Source organism: Phalacrocorax carbo, chromosome 4 (genome assembly GCF_963921805.1).
Source record: "Phalacrocorax carbo chromosome 4, bPhaCar2.1, whole genome shotgun sequence".
In the NCBI taxonomy this organism is placed as follows: domain Eukaryota; kingdom Metazoa; phylum Chordata; class Aves; order Suliformes; family Phalacrocoracidae; genus Phalacrocorax; species Phalacrocorax carbo.
Genome location: NC_087516.1, coordinates 68433870 through 68453008, shown reverse-complemented (window position 1 = coordinate 68453008; position 19139 = coordinate 68433870). Strand labels below are relative to the sequence as shown.

Below are 19139 nucleotides of genomic sequence, written 5' to 3'. Positions count from 1 at the left end.
ATCTGATCCAGATTCTGGTAAGAAGTGTCTCTTCTAGTCCTTTTATTTTTCCAGAATAATTAGTTCTATTGTAACTGAAATGTAAACAAATTTATTTTTCTATGAGGTAAGAAAAGTGGGGGGAAAATGACGTCTTGCAAATTAATTTGTAAGCTGTGATGTATCATTCTCATTTGCAGTGGCTGTGTTGCAGACCAGATGTCTTTTTACTCAGTCATAGTTTTTTCACCTTGTTTTGCGCTTGTGTGATTTTGATTTATTTTTGTAAAGCAGCTGTATCTGTTAACTGCAGCCAGCCTGGGCATTGTAAGGCAGGTGGAGGAATTCCTTCCCTTCAGCTTCGCAGTTCCTCCCCATCCCTGTGTTCACTGGGAGGGACCAGCTGTGTTCCACAATCATACCAGCCTCGCTGCTGGTACAGCTGGTGCTGGGATGGCACGCTGGGATGGCAGTGCAAAGCTCGGGAGGTCCGCCTGACTGCCGGAAGGATGTTTACTAATGATGGGCTGGCAGTGGCTTGTAGACAGAACAACTTGCTGTCTCTTGTTAGTAATATCTTACAAGGAGAGGACTGGAAAACTAAGATGCTTGCACTGAACTTCAAGAATTCAAGGTAGGACAAGACCTAAATTAAAACAACCTATTTGTATTTCTTTGTGTGATACTTTCCCCCCTAGACTAACATTTAATTATGTGACTAGCTTCTGTGAAGTTGTAGTTCTTGTTAGACTCTTCTGGAATTGTACTTGCTGTTATAAAGAGAACCTGAACCAAATGACAAGCTGAGATTTGGTCAAAATATAGTGATATCTTGAATAATTAGCTGTGCATAATTTTCTTTATTTAGGATGTTGGCTGTACAGAAATAAGTGAAAAATTGGTATGTTACATTTGTCATTCCACCAGAGGAAGAAAATAATTGATTTTAGTTTGTCATGTGCAAAATAGTTTTCAAAATACAGCTAGTGCTAGTACGTGCCTGTTCTCAAGTGCAGTAGTTCTGCTGTGAAGCAAGCTTGTTATCGACTTACATTAGCCAATGTTCTTGGAAATATAACAAAGTTGGCGAAGAAGCCATCATATTAAAATAGTAATTTGCCTGTCTCTAAGCACTGTAGGCTTCATTTTTTCTCTTTTGAATAAGAGAAACTAACTTTTGGGAGATTTCTAGCTGTCCTGTTTTATCTTGCAGTATACTACATAAACTTCTGTTGAGAAAGCATATATTCCCTGTGAAATGTAACTTTTCTTTTGGCATTATTGCCAAGCAGGAGTAGAACATGGGTAATGGCGAGGAAAGCAAAAATAGTTTCGATAGTAGTTATGGTAAATAATACATACACCAACCCCATTACTGGCAATAAAAAGTAAGGTAAATAAACAAGGGTGTTTAAAAATGTTGCAGCTTCGTTGCTGTATGAGACACCAACTCTAATGTCCAAGAATATTTGTACCGCTCCAGTCATCTAGTAAGTGTGCTAGTGAACACCAGAAAAAAATATTCAGCAGTGCTAAATACTTGATTGAAGAACTGGGGAGAAGTGGAAGAATGCATTCTCTTGAGCAATTAATATTGCTTTTAAAGTCTGCAGTTTTAGTCTGCTTTGTAGGTTTGTGTTTGGGGTTTTTTCATTTGGGGTTTGTTTGGTGTGGGGTGTTTTGTTTTCCTTTTTTTTTCTCTCTTTCCCCCCCCCCCATCTTTTATCTGACATGTTTACTGCTGGGGGATGGAAATCTTGTGGCTCTGATTGGGTACTTCTAAATCAGAAGAGCTGTATCCTGCCTTCGTTCTGTCCCAGTCTTCTCTGCCAGCCTGGTAGCTCTCTTGACAGACTCTACCTGGTCATCTGGGAGCAGCAGTCTCTCTTGCGTGTTAGTGGGGAGCCAGAGCTGTTTTCTGTAAGCAAAGATTCACAATCAGCTATTTTGTTTTTACTCTTCACTCCATGTGAGGCTCCTGAGAAGCGGCTCCATGTGCAGTGTGGGGAGGCTGTTTCCAAAGCCAGGGCTGGGAGCCCTGGTGAAGTCTAGCTTTGCCTGAAGTCTTCAGGGCACAATGTGGTGTTGGAAGGCTGAAGAGACTGAGAGACATGAATTGTTTTTCTTCTGCAATTTGTGACTATCATCCCCAGAGGATCTTCTGCTACCCAACAGAGAGGGGGCAGGGGAGGAGGAGCAGAAGAGAGGGAAGGTGAGGAGAAAAGACAGTGCTTTTCCCCCATTGTTACAATACTTGCTTAGTTATGCGAAACATAGGAATCTTTACTGGTTTTCCCAGTGTCACTGTGCCTGCTGGAGCCATGAAGCTGGTGAAGGGTCTAGAGAACAAGTCTTGTAAGGAGTGGCTCAGGGAACTGGGGTTATTTAGCCCTGGAGAAGAGGAGGCTCAAGGGAGACCTTATTGCTACCTGAAAGGAGGTTGTAGCGAGGTGGCTGTCAGTCTCTTCTCCCAGGTTACTAGTGATAGGACAAGAGGAAATGCTCTCAAGCTGCACCAGGGGAAGTTTAGACTGGATATTGGAAAAAATTTCTTCACTGAAAAGGTTATCAAGCATTAGAACAGTCTGCCCAGGGAAGTGGTTGAGTTACCATCCCTGGACGTATGTAGAAAGTGCTTAGGGACATGGTTTAGTGGTGGACTTGCCTGTGTTAGGTTAACAGTTGGACCTGATGATCTTAAAGGTCTTTTCTAACCTAAATGTTTCTAAGATTCTGTGCTGTATGATATGCAGCACTTGGTTCCAGTGGAGCTCAGCGTATGTCTTTCGACCCCATCTAAGAAAAGTCAGTTGGATAGAGTTCTGCTAAATGCCATTGTCCATGGTGCCCAGTTTCCCCATGGTGTTTATGGAGGGACATTTGCCTGGGGATGTGTAGGCGGTGGTCAAATTCAGCAGCTTCCTGTTGGGTGCAAACACACAGTGGAATAATGCTGTAGTTGGGAGAGATCCGTTATTGTCTAAAAGGTAGTAGTGATGCGTGTTCAAGTATTTCTACTGCTTTTCCATAAGTCTCTGGTCTGGATTGCTAATTTTAAGGTCTTGGGCTGTTTCGTTTTGTTTTGTGCTTAGGAATACTATGAACATGCAGCTTAAAAGAAGTTGTGATCATTCACTCTTATTTACTTCCTGTTGCTTCAGAAATAAACAAGCATTTGTGCCCAGGGTTTAATGCTGATGTGCTGCTGTTTCTGAAGCACCCTTTCTGACTAGCCGGTAGCAGAATTCTGTTATATCAGCCAACCATGTGCTGGTAGGATCATTTTGTTGTTTTTCCTATCCAGGTTGTCAGAAACAAGGGCAGCTCTATAGAGACAAATTTTGCAGGTAATGGGCTTCTACTTACTGCTCCTTCATACGTAAATTTCCTAAAGGCAGAAGAAATGTTCTTCTTTTGAGTATATAAATGGCTGCTTTACACGGCTGGAGGAAGTTCATGCTTTAGATTGCTGCTAGGAAGAAAAACTACCACCACCACAACAACGAACAGGGATCCACTTTGTGTAATACCGTGCTGTTTTTAAAAAAATCTGGTGGGTTTTTTTAGCAAAATATCAGAACTGTGCTTAGACTCAGTATCATCACTGCTGAACATGCTGTTTGGGTATCATCACTGCTGAACATGCTGTTTGGGACTACCATGTTGAGCGCATGACCTTATTGCTTAGATTTAATAACCTGTTCCAAGTTCACAGATTTCCTTCTCCACCCCCGCCCCCCACCCCTCATTAGTTCCAAAGGCAAACAGACCAAAGCACTTTTCCCATTCCTAATAACGGTTCATTGTTTCATTGTTGATTCTAGCAGAATAACTTTTCTAGGAAGGCTTTTTTACTTCGCTTGTTTACTGCTAATGCAAGAGCCACCCTCTGGAACAGTGCTTTTTATTTTTGTAGGTGTGTGTGGTCACTACCATGCAGTTCAAGTTGGCAAAGTAAAATTTCAGTTCTGCTCTATTCCCAATGGGCTGTAACGGGCATTTTGTTTGTCCAGTTAATGCAAATCAGTTTATTCAGGCCTTTTGAAAACAAAAAAAAACCCAAGAAAAACGGCATTCAAAGATGCTCGAGATATTTTACCACAGAACATAGCAAAAACTTGTTAATTAGAATCTGTTCTCCAAAAATACTGAGGAAGCAAATAGCCTGTTTTGGATTTTTTAACCAGTAGTTACCTATCTTTATAGTATTTAGCAAACTTTACCTGACATTGCATAGATTAGTTGTTTTATAAGCTTTCAGTGTAATGTTCTGATTCTGAATAGTCTATCAGTTCCTCCATTTCAGATGAATTTTGCTGAGGTACAAATGTTTCTGAGATGTTTCAATTATTCCAGCTTATGTTCAAAACCAGAACGATGTTTCAGTACTTGCTTTCCTCCAATGTGTTTTTCAGCTGTAGGTGTTAATAGCAGTAGTGAGGTTTGCAGGATAATTTGTTTGCTTTTCTGTTGTCTTGCCAGCTAGCAGAGTGTCCAGTTACAAAATTCCAGATCAACATTAATCTGGTAAACTTTAGTTTCCAAAAGTAATCTGCTGGGTTTACAGTGTACGCAAACTGAGAACATTGGAAAACAGAACTTCTATTCTCTCATTCTGAAACTTGTTAACTTACTAGGCACAATATTGCTATAAATAAGTGTTCCAAAAATACATGCCAGTGGAGAAATTTCTCCTATTTTTGTTGTTTTCTTTTGTGTCTGTGCTCCAGCCAACTTGGACTTTCCTTCTGCCTGTCAGGATTTTTGTGCTGTACACATTTGTGTCTCCTCAGTTACCACGTTTCTCTGGTAAATAGTGTCCTTTGCACTTCTTGAAGGAGAGGAGGAATTGTATGCCCAGAACTAGTTCAGTCTTTGCAGTCAGGACTGGATTTCCAGTTTGAGTCCACATGGGAGCAGGTCAAAGGAGTGGGAAAAATGCCGTAGTGGTATGATTGCGCAAGCATGAGCAAATAGTTCCTTGGAGTCTGAATGTCTATGTCTGAATGAAACACCTGAAATGTGCTAGTGCAGGTTTCTCCTTTCTAACATAATACCTATATAGAGCCACTACTTTGATCATTACTGTAACTGATGATTAGTGTTCATGAAACATGGAAAGATTTCCCCCCCCGAGTGACCATTTCTCATCTCCTAAAGTAGAAAGGCTTCTTTTTCACATGAAGAGTTTTATTTGGTCCTCAGCCCTGCAATGGTAATATATTTTGCGTTGCACAAATGATTTTAAACCTTTTTCTGGCATAAATACTACCTCTTTTTTTCCAACCTAAGGAGATGCCATGGAGCAAACAGTTTGAGGTATGGAATTTCAGACTTCCTTCGTGGCTAGTAAATCTGAACTGGTCTTTGGAGATCAGGTCTGTGCTTATATGCAGATAAGGTGATTAAAGACTTCTCGTTGAAATTCTCAGATGAAGCTGTGTAGAAACCAGCAGTTAAATGTGGACTTTGGGTAGCCTTAGAGATAGACTGTATTTCTTGGTCTTGTTTTGTGAAGAGATGAAGGACCATCTGTACTGTTACAGGTACCCCAAAGATGAGATTTTCTGCATCTCTTAGTTGGACATTGATGCAATAGTTATTACATACTATTTGGCTTCTGAAATGTGAAGGTTACTTGTTAAATATCCCTGACCTTTTTCAAAAGCCACTCTTAAGTGGTGGGTGGATCTATTCAAGTGCTTACAAAAGCAGAAGTACCTTTTGGTTCTTGGGGTGGTGTGTGATAGTTCAAGACAAAATGATAATTTGTCTTTTGTTTTAGTTAAAAAAAGATGTACAGTAGAAAATGCAAAGGCAGAAACCTTAAATGAATATGTGTAGTCAGTCTAAATAATATATATTTGAGCTTTCTGGCAGTTTGCTTTGTGGCCATTTGCAATTCTTTAGCTTGATTATCAGTTTATTACTGAGCTGAAAAATGGGCGTCCTTAAGTCTTGTTAAAGGCTTGCTTAAAGAAAAGCAGTACTGAGAATTGTATTTGTGCTGGTGACAGATCCTAATGTGTGCTAAATAAAGATAGAGGAAGCGATTTTATCAGCATCCATCCAAAAACATGTTCTAAATGCTATGTGGACAGTTTTTCTCCTGCAAGGAAGAGGCAGCACATGTGCTTGCTTCCTTGTGTGCACTCTTTGCGCTCTGTGAAACTGACTTGTAGCTCCTTCCTGTTGGATAAAGCTAGGGGTTTTGAGCACAGTCCCTAAATATCTATGAAAAATTATTTTAATCACATCCTTTACCTCCACATCTGCGTCGTCAGTCCTTCATGCCAGGTAACTGTTGTTCTGAGCCATTGCACTAAAAAATAAAGTTGAAGAAGGCTCTTCAGTCATGAGGGCATAATGGATGGTTGGTCTGCACTTGAGATCCCAGTTGTCTGTGCATTTTGTGTATGGAAATAGAAGCAAAGAAAACTGATGCAACTTGAACTGTGGTTTGGAGAAGTGCTATGTATTGTTTCCAGCTGTGGTAAGATTTAATACTTAATTTTAAGGGCTTTGTGTTTTGCAGGTGGTGGAAGAAATGTTTGTAGTTTGGAAATATTTTATTGAAGTACTGGAAGTAATTCTGGGAAATAAAATTTTGTGGTTATTAAATAATTAGAAATTGCAATGATAGGGTTATCTTCTAGGCATAAGCTATACACTAGTAAGTCAGGAAAAAGCAGGCTATGTGCAGAAGTAAAAAGCAGTACTTAATTTTCTTATTTGAACAAAATGAAGTGCAAAAACTTGATATACCTAAAGTTCATTTTGTTTTAAGTTAAAACTAAATAAGAAATACATACATTATTCTTCAGTGAGACAGCTTTCCTCCATTCCTACAACATAGGTCAAAAGTATCACTGTTATTTAATTGTTGTCCTTCTTTTTCACTGAATATAAAACAATCCTCAAGAGGTTACAACCACAGAAAATCTACTCTGTCAGCACTTGCTATTGTGTGTCATTATCATGAATAATTAGTGGGAAGTGGACCTAGAAAGAAGAGTCGTAGTCCGTGTTTTATGTCTGTATCTTTCTCACTAACCGGTTACTTAAGTTCATATTTGTTGAAGTATTAAGAATTCTTGTTTGCAGTGATGTCAAGGCATTAAGGTCAGACTGAGTGTAAGAATAGCATTTCTAACATTGCAAGTAACAAAAGAATTGCATAAATACTCACAGAGTTCCAGGTTGGAAGGGACCTCAAGGATCATCTAGTCCAACCTTTCTAGGAAGAGCACAGACTAGACAAGATGGCCCAGCACCCTGTCCAGATGACTCTTGAGGGTGTCCAATGTAGCCGAGTCAACCACTTCCCTGGGGAGATTATTCCAATGGGTGACTGTCCTCACTGTGAAAAATTTCCCTCTGGTGTCCAAACGGAATCTCCCCAAGAGCAACTTGTGTCCATGCCCCCTTGTCCTCTCCATGTGACTCCTTGTAAAAAGGGAACCTCCATCTTCTGTGTAGCTGCCCCTTCAGTACCGGTACATGGTGATGAGATCCCCTCTGAGCCTTCTTTTCTCGAGGCTGAACAAACCCGGTTCTCCCAGCCTATCCTTGTATGGCAGCTTCCCAGCCCTTTGATCGTCTTGGTGGCTCTTCTCTGGACCCCTTCCAGCCTGTCCACATCCTTTTTGTATAGCGGGGACCAGAACTGTACACAGTACTCCAGGTGTGGCCTGACAAGCGCTGAGTAGAGCAGGATAATGACTTCTTTCTCCCTGCTGGTGATGCCCTTTTTGATGCAACCCAGCATCCTGTTGGCCTTCTTGGCTGCAGCAGCACACTGTTAGCTCATGTTGAGCTCTTTGTCCACCAGGACCCCTAGGTCCCTTTCCACAGAGCTGCTCTCCAGTCAGGTGGATCCCGGTCTGTGCTGCTCTCCTGGGTTATGTTTTCCCAGGTGCATGATCTTACACTTTTCCTTGTTGAACTTCATAAGGTTCGTGTTGGCCCACTCGTCCAGCCTATCCAGATCTTCCTGCAGAGCAGCTCTCCCTTCTGGAGTGTCTACTTCCCCACTCAATTTGGTGTCATCAGCAAACTTCATCAGGCTACACTTGATGCTGTTGTCCAGATCACTTATGAAGATGTTGAATAACATTGGGCCCAATATTGATCCCTGGGGGACTCCACTTGTGACAGGTTGCCAGTTTGAGAAAGAGCTGTTTACCACCACCCTTTGGGTGCGGCCTGTCAGCCAGTTCCCCACCCACTGTGCAGACCACTTGTCTAGGCCATAACACATTAATTTCTCCAGGAGGAGACTATGGGGGACCGTATCAAAGGCCTTGGAGAAGTCCAGGTAAGCAGTGTCCACCGCCCGCCCCATGTCAACTAGGCAAGTCACTTTGTCACAGAAGGCTACCAGGTTTGTCAAGCACGATGTGCCCTTAGTGAAGCCATGTTGGCTTTTCCCAATCACGTGCTTCATTTGACTTGTGATGGCCCCCAGGAGGATTCGTTGCATAACTGTCCAGGAAAACCATGTCCTGATTGAGGATAACAAGCTCCTTCCCCCTTCCCCACCTTTCCCCTATCTCTCTGTATCTCTTTTTCTCTGTCCCCCTTCCCATGTCACTGCCTGTCACTCTTTGCCTCTCCCGCTCGCTGTGTCTCTGTCCCCCTCTTTCCCTGGTTCTCTCCATGTCCCTCTTGTCTGTCCCTCTTGTCTGTCCCTCTTGTCTGTCCCTCTTGTCTGTCCCTCTTGTCTGTCCCTCTTGTCTGTCCCTCTTGTCTGTCCCTCTTGTCTGTCCCTCTTGTCTGTCCCTCTTGTCTGTCCCTCTTGTCTGTCCCTCTTGTCTGTCCCTCTTGTCTGTCCCTCTTGTCTGTCCCTCTGTCCGGTGCTTGGTTGTTGGGTGGGGTAATGAAAGTAGTTGTGTTCCTTACTTCCCCTCTTGTTGATGTTTTTGCCTACAAAGAGAATTATTATTCCTGTGCAGTTCTAAGGACGAATGGATGTGTATGTATCCTCTAACAGAAAGCCAGAAAACATCCTTTTTCATAGTGCATATTGATGACCATCTTTGGAATGTTAGTATTACCTACATGGGTAGGGAATCAAAATCAGGAAAGAAATAACAGACAATGTGGAAGGAAATAACAGGTGTGGAATTTACTGATCATATTGGACTTCTGTGATTCATGGTAGCAACAAGACTTTAAGTTTCATTTTCCTGAGATAGTTGGGGTGGAGCTGTGTGCTGTGTCCCATCATAATCTGCAAAGAAAGAAACTGATTCCTGTTTCGCTGCTAAACTGCTGATGTAATACCAATATAGTGCCTGAAGAAACACTTGTGACTGTAATTATGAAGCAGATAATTACCTAGCTGCTTATTTAAATAACATCCTTTTGGAAGTAGATGCACAGCTTGGACCTATAATAGCTATTGTGAAAATAAGTGTGTCTGTATTGTGCAGCTTGTCTGTCTACTTTTTTTGCTTCACAGATGTTTTGATAGCTGCAGTAGTATTACATGTACATTATCATACCCTAACTTATGTTAATGATTATGTGTGCATGTTGTGTTTTTCTCAGTGTCTGCCTCTGAGCTTTGTAAGTTGTCGTTATTTTATGTAGTGTAATTTATGATCGTTTGTCCAACAGCTTCCACTAACAGTAGAAAACACTTTCAAATATGATTTTTAAGGGTAGAAGTTACCGCTTGCACGAACTCCAGTGAAACTTTGCGATAATCTCATGGGTTCATCTTGTAGGTTTCCCGTATCAATTCAAGAGAAAAGTGAAGAACTTGGTGAATGCTTTTATATCAGAGCTGCTCAAATGGGTCAGCCTCGCTTATGCTCATGGGAAAATGTGCAGCCATCTGACGGTGAAAGAAAACAAAGGGGTTGTTTCAGTAGGGCTGCTCATGCTGTGCCTTTACTGCTTGCTTCATTTCTCTTTGCATGGAGACTTTTCTATTTCTACCACTAGGAGAAAACAGCAATGTGTTTTACAAGAGCAGCATTTTTATTGTTGCTGTCTTTGTGCGTGTTTGAAACCTACTCATCAAGTGTCTTATTTTAGTTTTGGTCCATACAGAGCATGATGATATGCAACTGCCATTAATTCACCTTTTTAGCTCAAGTAGTAGAAGATGAGTTTAGTGGGTCGAACTGCTTCAACCCTCCTGATAAACCATGTGCCTGTCACTGTGAAGCTGCATTGTAGAGCTTCCGCTTGCTTAGTTTGCTCTTTCAAAATAACTTCTAACTTCTTATTCAGCTTAAAAAAAGCCAAAGACTCAACTGCTGGACTGTCCAACTCAAAGGTTCCCTTTGAGGAGTGTGCCTGCTTGGGCTCGCTGGGGGAAGTAACTCATCAGGTCTGTGTAGTAAAGAACTTGTGGCTGTGCCAGGCTGTAGGTGCTGGAAGAGGGAATGCGAGGCAGGGAGGAGCCTCTTCTCCTGAGAAGCAGCTTCTGTCCTTGCCTCTTCCACAGAACTCCTCATGAGGTTTTTGGAGTTGCTCTCTAATTGTATCCTTTGTGTACTGGACATCCAGCTTTGACATAGCAAGCTGACAGGGAGAAGGACATCAGCTGGTCTCTAAGGGATACAACACAAGCAAGCAGAAAGATTCGAGCATTACAAGATGCCACGTAGGATTAGCTATTCTCCAGAGTTTCTTAAACTGGATATCCAGAATATTAGACACGAATTTAGTGTGAGGTGGGTGTGTCTGTTCATTGTGGGTATATTGAGGCTGTTAACATGGCTGTGCTGTGGGGCAGAGTTTCGAAAAGAAGTTGATTTAATAGCTGTGAGGCATGCTGATCTGGCAGTGATGAGCAGGACAGAAAAATCCGTGAGGAAATGCATTGCTCTGTGTGCAGAGCAGGCTTCCAGTCCAGGTTGCAGTAACCAAGGTGTAGCATCACACTTGGAGGGATGAAGTAATAAAATACCGAGCAGCTGCTCGTGAAGTGAGGGCTGTGTCCCGCCTGTCTGCTGAGAGAGGCAGGAGGCCCTTTGGGGGACTAGAGGAAGTGAGTGTGCAATTTAAGACTGTACTGTAATGCATGTGCAGAGCCAGGTCAAATTCAAGCTCTACAAGCAATTACAAGGCAGGTGTTCCGTAACTTGTGAGTTTGTTTCTCTTAAGGTTCTTTTCCGGTAGGCTTTTGCTTTGCAGAGTGTGTGATTGTCATGTGCTATAAGCAGTTGTGAACAGGTGACTTAACTGTTACTGAAAATACTGGAATCTATTTCAATTGTGGCATTAAAGAGACTGCCAATTCTTAATGCTGAATTCAAGTCATATGTGGTGGTTACAGCTGACTGAAGTCTGTGCAGATGCTTTCACTTAGTAGAATAGGAAGTTCTTGTCTTCTAGATATTTTTTGTTTGTAGTTGAAGGTTTAGGTGTACTGCTTTTTTTTTTTTTTTGCAGGCCTAAGCCTAAACAAAGAAAACCTCAGTCAATATAGTTATACAGGACATAGTAGCATCATACCACTTTCCTTTCACTCAGTGAACATGTGTAATGTTCTGGTGTGGTATTTCTAATCTATCATTCCTCTGAAGATTTTAATTGGGTGTTTTTGTTGGCGGTAGGGTTTTGGGTTGGTTTTTTTTGTGTTGTGTTTTTGTTTGTTTTTAATTTTAGATGAGCTTAAATGTCTTGGTGTTTTCTTAGGACAAATAAATTCTGGTACTGAGATTCACAATGAGGAGGTTTTTACCTGCTATAAACCATGAATAAATCTTTTCACATATCTTAAAGATTTGGGCCTAATGCTGGAGCTCCTAGAGCCCACAGCTATCTTCATTGTATTTCTATAGGTAATCTTTGCTGTGGTAATCAGGAAAAAAAAAAATCACTGTATTTGGACTGGCAAAAATAAATTGCAGAAGTTCTTTCAGATTTCATGTACAATATATTTCAGATGACATTGCATGGAGCTCATGCTAGCCTTTTTCTAATAGGACAGAAATACAGTAGGACTCAACTCTGGAATAATTTCACAAGTAGTATCTATTCTGCTTGAAATTAATATATGGTGTAAGTTCAAGTTGATCTGCGGCAGAATTGAGGGTAGGCTTTACATGGTTCTGAAGACTGAGAATGAGCAGAAAATACTGCCAGAAAAAGATGATCCAGAGGGCAGATAACATTGTCAAAGACAAGCAGCATATATTGCAAAGATCTCCATTTGTAAATGTCAGTGTCACTACCCCTGTTTTTGCTTCATACAATATTGACTCAATATCTGTGAAAATCATCAAGGAAGTGAATACTTTATAGTAAAGGATATTCCTGAAGCGGTGCCTTCTAGGAAGATTTTCTCGAGTGTCGCAGGGGTGTCTTTGGGACAAAAATCTGAAATTCCTTGGCATTGTGGGATTTTGTTGTGGGGTTTGGGTTTTTGGAGGTGCGGAATATCGATTTTGTAGTCTCTTATGGTTACTTCGGGGTGTGTGTGTGTGTATGGGAAGAGAAATTAATTTGGATGTTGTTTACACTATGTTACATCCATTCCCCCCTCCTCTCTGCCTCATGTCTTACATTGAGGTTGAATAAGTGATTGATTGTACTGGGTAATGGGCAGGAGTGACCATGAATGTATTGAGAAAGTGAGGACTGTTTTAATTGTTCTCTGCATTTGTCATCCCTCTGGGTTAAAAGTGCCCCAGTGGAGGTAAATGGATTGCATCTTGGAGAAGCTGTCCCAGTAGGCTCCCATTACGCTGGGAAAATAACATGTAACATTTATATGGACTTCTGTGAGTATAAGAAAATTGACAGATCTAGAACTACAACTGTGTGGCTGAACCAGTGCAAATTCCTGTTCTAGGAGTGTGCTTAGGCTAAATAAAGCAATAGGATTTAAAAGAAAAATTGGCTGCACTAGCAAAAGTCTGCAGAAGTGGTGGATTCAATGACAATGTGCATGTTGGGTGTTGGATTTAGAGTTCTCAGCATTTTGTGAACCATAAAAAGAAATTTAAAATATTATCTTTAAAAGATTTTATGAAAAAAGAACCTTTTTTCCTGCCACTTAGGCAGTGAAGTTTTGGCTCTTTAAGCTCAGATGCAGTATTCTGTTAGGTTACATGTTGTTACAGTGAGAGAAGAGTTCCCAAACTGAGGAGTTCGGGAAAAGGTGTGGGTTTCTCAAGGAAACACCTCCAGAAACTCTGCTGTTTCATTTTTAACTGTGTGAATCATGCTGATTTGAAGTCTGTTACTTGTGTTAGGGATCATACAGTAAAAGGCAACATCCAGTTCTGTCTCATTTTTCTTTGAATGTGAAAAGCCAATGCAGATTTCCAGCATGGGCTGACAGTTGCGGACTGGTACATTAGCTTTGCTTTTTTGGTGACTTCTTGTTTCATAAATTGATTTTCTGCATTGTACCAAAACGTTTGTTAGCATCAGTTCTTAATTTTTTTGCACGCTAGTAAAATGCAGTTTTATGAACATATTCCAGAAAGGTATTTTGTTCTTGGGTTAGAGAAAGAATATTTTTCTTCCGTTAATGCTTCTTACTAGTGGTTTATTATTTTCAGTTTTAGAAGTGTAGTCCTTGTTTGTAGGTGATGTTATTTTCCTGGCTTTAGCACCCTGCTACTGTCTTTCCTCACAACTTAATCTCTGGGTTTGGGTTCTTCAGTAATGGCTAATTTCCCTCCATTAGTCTAATCACAGCACCTTTGGAATCATCGCTTCTCCTTTTAATAATTGACCCTTTGTGGTAACTTCTCTTTTTGATAATTTAAATAATTAAGTTCTTTAAGTTTCTTGCTGTGAGGCATTTTTCTACCGTTGAATAATTATTATAGCTGTTACTAACTTTTGTTTTTTTCCAGCTGCCTTTAAGCAATGAGAAGCAGGCATTGCAATTCAGTGGAGCATTTAATTGTTGGTCTCCTTAACTTAGTGTATGGAGCTGAAACTGTTTCCCTCTTTCCCCCTTACTCCTTCCCTTACTTGAACGTAGTTGTGAGAATAGTCCGTTTTGAACAATGTCCAACTGGCTACATCTGTTGGGGGATTTATCTGCTTTGACCCTCTGAACTCTTCTGCAGGGACCTACTTAATAGACTTCAGTCTCACATTCAGAAGATTTGGTCCAAGTTGTTTTGAAGACTAACACAGGGCTAAATACAGGCATTATGTCATTGCTGTGAGATGTTTTACAACCTGTGGGCACCAATGATAGAGTAAAGCAGAACCTGGACAAGATCAAGCGGGACTTCAGAGCTCTGGGGACATGAGTGAAGGGAACAGGAGCCCGAGTGATCTAGTTTATCTTGCCAGTCAGAGATGGGGGTGCAGGCAGAGCTTGACATATCATGCAGACCAACGCCTGGCTTTGTGGCTGGTGGCATCACCAGGGCTTTAGCTTTCTGTGATCACAGGACGTTCTTTGACAAATACAGATTACTGGGGAGAGATGGGAACTACATACCTGGAAGAGGGAAGAGAATATTCACTGGCAGATTGGCTAACTTAGTAAATTGTACTTTAACCTAATGAATTTGGGGGATGAGGTCCAAAGCCAGGACACCTGTGTACTCACAAAAAGCAGGATGCATGAATGCATCTACCAGAGCAGTGTTGAATGCACCCCAGGCCTCCAAAAGAGTTCCACCAAAAACGTGAGAGAGTTGACTGTCAAACTGAAATGCTTCTACAGCACTGCACACAGCATGGGTAACAGCCAGGAGGAGCCTGAAAGCTGTCATCCAACCACTGTCACTGAAACGTTTTTGGAACACTGCAATTAATGGCTAGAAACTGTTCAGGAGGGACAAGCAAGGAAGGAAAGGTGGGGGTGTTGCCCTCTACGTTAAAAAATCGATTGCACATTGCTTTTTTTTGAAACAACAATGCACAGGTCGAGAGCTTATGTGTGAATATCAGAGACCAAGCCAACAAAGGAAACCTGGTTAGCCAGTGTATGCTACAGACTGCATATCAAGGGGAGGATGCTGATGAAGTGTTCTTCAACTACAGGAAGCATCGCACTTGCAAGTCCTGATTCTGCTAAGGGACTTCAGCCACCCAGTGTCAGGAAAAGATGATCTTTAAAGTACCCTTCCAAACCAAACCATTCTATGATTCTAAAACAAATTTCTTTCTCATCCCTCTCAGGAGGGAGAAGACTGAGGTGGTGTTCAGCAGACCCAACAGCTGAGGTGCAAGATGAGCAATACATCCACTGGACCGCCTTATATCTTTGCCATAGGAAAGCCAGGAAAAAATTTAACTATTCCTCTGTATGATAAAGCCAACATCTGAGAGAGTTTGAAGGTCTTGTTTGATTAGGTTTTAAAGTACATAACTGGTACTGATTTTATTCTAGAATTATTTTGAGAATACTTTGCAATATGTAAATAACACTGCTGTAAATGCTGTGGAATGTGTACCAAAGAATCATAAAAATCATGTAATAAAAAGTACCAAAGCATTTTGCAGTGTTCAAAGCCTGGTCAGATAGCTTTGAACCCTCATAGCTTTGTGCTGAAGAGTACTGGATGTTTTCCTGTTTCAGGTTGTTTGCTTTAAATCCTCCAGGCAAGCCTACCATATAAAATTAGCTAATGCTCTTAAGTGCAGTGTGGTACTTACTGTGAGAGAGGGTGCTATATATTTAAAGGCTTTGATGAAATAATGCCTCCAACTATGGTACTCAATAAGTTTGTTTTCCTTTCTGAACAGGATACAAGGGAGCTTCCAGAAGTCAGTCAAGATGAATATGGTGAAAAGGATCATGGGCCGGCCACGGCAGGAGGAGTGTAGCCCCCAAGATAATGCGCTGGGCTTGATGCATCTGCGTCGCCTCTTCACAGAGCTCTGTCATCCTCCACGGCACATGACCCAGAAAGAACAAGAAGAAAAACTTTACATGATGTTGCCGGTGTTTAACAGGGTAAGCCAGAGAATCTGCAAGAGGTGTTTTCTTTACTTGAATTCACTGCTCATATTTTGTATTTCCAAGACCTTTGGTTCTAGCACAACAGAAGTTTTTCTTCCATTGGCATCGTTTCAATTTTCCCCTTTTCCTCACATAGCACTGTGTTAGTGGTTAAACCTGCCGTTGGAGATTTCATTCTATATCACTTTTTCTGAAGTGCAGTCCACAGTTGCATGTAGACTGTCACAGAGCTTTTCTGCAGAGCTTGCTATTATTACAGCATCATCTGATTTCCAACCTGAACTTACTCATAGCAAGTTTATACCTGCTTGTTTGTGTGACAGCACTGTCCTTGAGTCTAAATAACTCTGCTCCCTTCTTTGCATTTGTTGTATTGATGAATATTTAGAGATAAGAATCATATCATCTCCTGCCAGACTTGGTTTTGCTAGGCTACATGAGCTGAACAATTTTAATCTCCCCTTGTGATAAATCCTCTGTATTCTCATCACCCTTGTAGCCCTTTTCCTATGCACTGAGTCCGAATCCCTCTTCTTGGACGAGGGGGATTTTTGAACAAGCAATCTGTAGGGAAGCCATAATAGCCACTTGTACGGTGCTATTCAAATTTCACTACTCCCTTGTGCTCATGCACGAGGATTTTGTTTGGAGACAGGACTGTGGCGACTGTCCCTGGAATTAATAGGAGCCGAGTCCTCCTGATGTCTTCTGTCACTTGGTTACTCTGCTATTTCATGGAATAACTTTGATGGTAGTTCTAGGGTCTTGAAAGAGCAGTAGGTACAGATATTATTTTCCTTTTTTTTTTTTCCCCTTTTTTCCTGCTGTGACCTGAACCCTTGCTTCTAAAGCTCACAGAGCTTTACCACAGAATGGTAGGGGTTGGAAGGGATCTCTGGAGATCGTCTTGTCCAACCCCCCTGCTTGAGCAGGCACACCTAGAGCAGGGGGCACAGGACCACGTCCAGGCAGGTTTTGAATGTCTCCAGGGGAGGAGACTCCACAACCTCTCTGGGCAGCCTGTGCCACTGCTCTGTCACCCTCACAGTAAAGAAGTTTTTCCTCACATTCAGGTGGAACTTCCTTTGTTCCAATTTGTGCTTGGATACTCTACCGTGGAGGACTGGAATCATCCAATAACTAAAATGTAAAAACTTGATAGGAAAATCAATTCAGCTTTCTCTTTTTTTAGGTTGATGTTTTGTTGAAAGTATGCCTTATGATGGCATTAGATATTGAACTGCTTACGTGCTGTGTAGAAAAGTTAATCCTAGTCAAAGCATAGTATGAATAGGATTTTCAGTCTACTAGGTAGCATGCTTTAGTGGATAGATCCCCTAAATGTCATTCTGGTGCCTTAGGTCTTATTCCTAGTTCTACTGGTAACCTGTTGTGTGAGACTGGGAGAAGTAAGTTCAGTTCATCTGCTTCCTCTTTAATTTATCTGCTTGGATCATATGCCCTTTAGTTATGGACTTTCTTAATTTGTTTTTACAAATTGGCACAATGGAATCTTCATCTTGGCTTGAGCCCGTGAAGGTTAATTTGACACATGACTCTTATGCTTAGAAATCTCCCTCTGGTGGTTACAGGTGGCTGATGCTTCTGAAAAAGGGAGTGTACCCACTATACCTGCTTCAGTATTTAGTAGTAATCTCTGGGCAGAGAAGAAATTTTTTTCGTGGCCCTTGTGGTGTAGTTACTTGCACTTGCAGTAGCATTGTATCTATGGAAATCAAAATTGGTGATACAACTGGGTTCAAGAAAAACTAGTGCAGCAGTGCATGTCCTGTTTCTGTACAGCAGTCTTTCCTTAGACTTTGATTAGACTTCAGAGATTAAAAAGAACAGTTAAGTTTTAATTTCTCTGTTGTTTCTCCTTTTTTCTCTTTTCTTTTCTTTCTTACTACGCTTATTTTTTTTTTCTCTCTTACACAGCTTGCTGGCTTTGTCCTAATTCTCAGTCCCTCCACTTAACCCTCTTGAAGCCTGGTTGTAGTTGCATCGTGTCTTTGCACCATTGTTCTCTTTCTCTGTCCTTCCTTCAGCTTGTGTGTTGAAACATTCTGAAAAATAAATCAGTAGCCTGAAGTTTTCTTCTTGCTCTGTCAAAATCACCTCTTGCCTAACTAATCTCAGGTACCATTTAGATTTATGAAAAGGTGAATGGTTTCTGTGATTTCCATCTGTATGAATACATACATCTTGGCTACTCTTTTCCCCTTGTTTATCATAGGTTTCTCCTTCCCCAGGTTCCCATTTGTCTTTTTATCTTCTTTACAGAATCCATCTGATTTTGTGGATGGGCTTTTTTCCCTTCTCTAAATCATAGAGACTCTTTTGTTCCCTTCTTTACTGAGGTGAACTTGATGCTGAAGACATGTGTTGTTCTATGCTTGCTAAATGTTTTGCTTTTGGATCCTAACTGTGCTTGTGTCTCTTCCTCTTCCCTCTTGTTGCCTTGTTTTGTTTTAACATTACTGTCCTCAAACTCTGGCTGGTTTTAATCTGTGACCTTCTTGGAATTGTCCTTGTTACAAATATAGGCTGTTGCCAGATGTTGTCACTTCAGTTTCCAACCTTTGTCAAATCTGAATTGTAGTATGGTACATTGAGGGAAGCGTGTATTGTTTGTGCTCTTTCACTTCCTTTCTCGAAGACCTTGATAGCCTTTATCAGTTGTCAACGAACTGTTAGTGTAGCACAAACAAATCTGATTTCTCTTGGCCAGTCAGCTCTCATGTGTCCCTGTGACAGGAATATTTTTTTTCATAGAATCATTGAGGCTGGAAGAGACCTAGGATCATCAAGTCCAACCATCAACCCAACACCCCCACGCCTCCTAAACCATGCATGGAAGTGCCGTGTCTACATGTTTTTTGAACACCTCCAGGGATGGTGACTCTACCACCTCTTTACCTTGCATTTTATATAAATGCGTTGTCTTCCTGCATTCAAGAGGCTGAACAGTTGTGATGTCATCTATTTATTTCTGCTTCCACAGTTTACCTTCTTAGGTTCCTGGTTAATGCCACCTTTTTCTCTTGAGGCTTACATGCAGTGTGCTGTAGCTTCCTTGGCTTGTCTAGTTTTGTGGGAGACATGGTAAATCTTGTTTCACTCTAAATTCTGAGATTACTTTCCTCTGAGACCTACTTTTGCTGACGGGAAACACTATGACGTTGCTAGAAGTTCCTTTTTAAAAATTTTCTAATTTGTCAAACATAGTCCTTAGCTGCAAATGTTTTATGCTATGAGT

At 41.2% G+C, this 19139-nt stretch overlaps 1 protein-coding gene across 7 annotated transcripts in view; it reads left to right on the top strand.

The window, feature by feature from the left end:
* WDFY3 (WD repeat and FYVE domain containing 3) overlaps positions 1-19139 on the top strand; it is a 183705-nt gene that overhangs the window by 42576 nt on the left and 121990 nt on the right. For all 7 annotated transcript variants that reach the window (XM_064450331.1, XM_064450330.1, XM_064450328.1 and 4 more), the window contains one exon: positions 15664-15874. In XM_064450331.1, the coding sequence (XP_064306401.1) occupies positions 15695-15874 (180 nt within the window). In that variant the 5' untranslated portion in view covers positions 15664-15694. The remainder of the gene's footprint in view (positions 1-15663; positions 15875-19139) is intronic.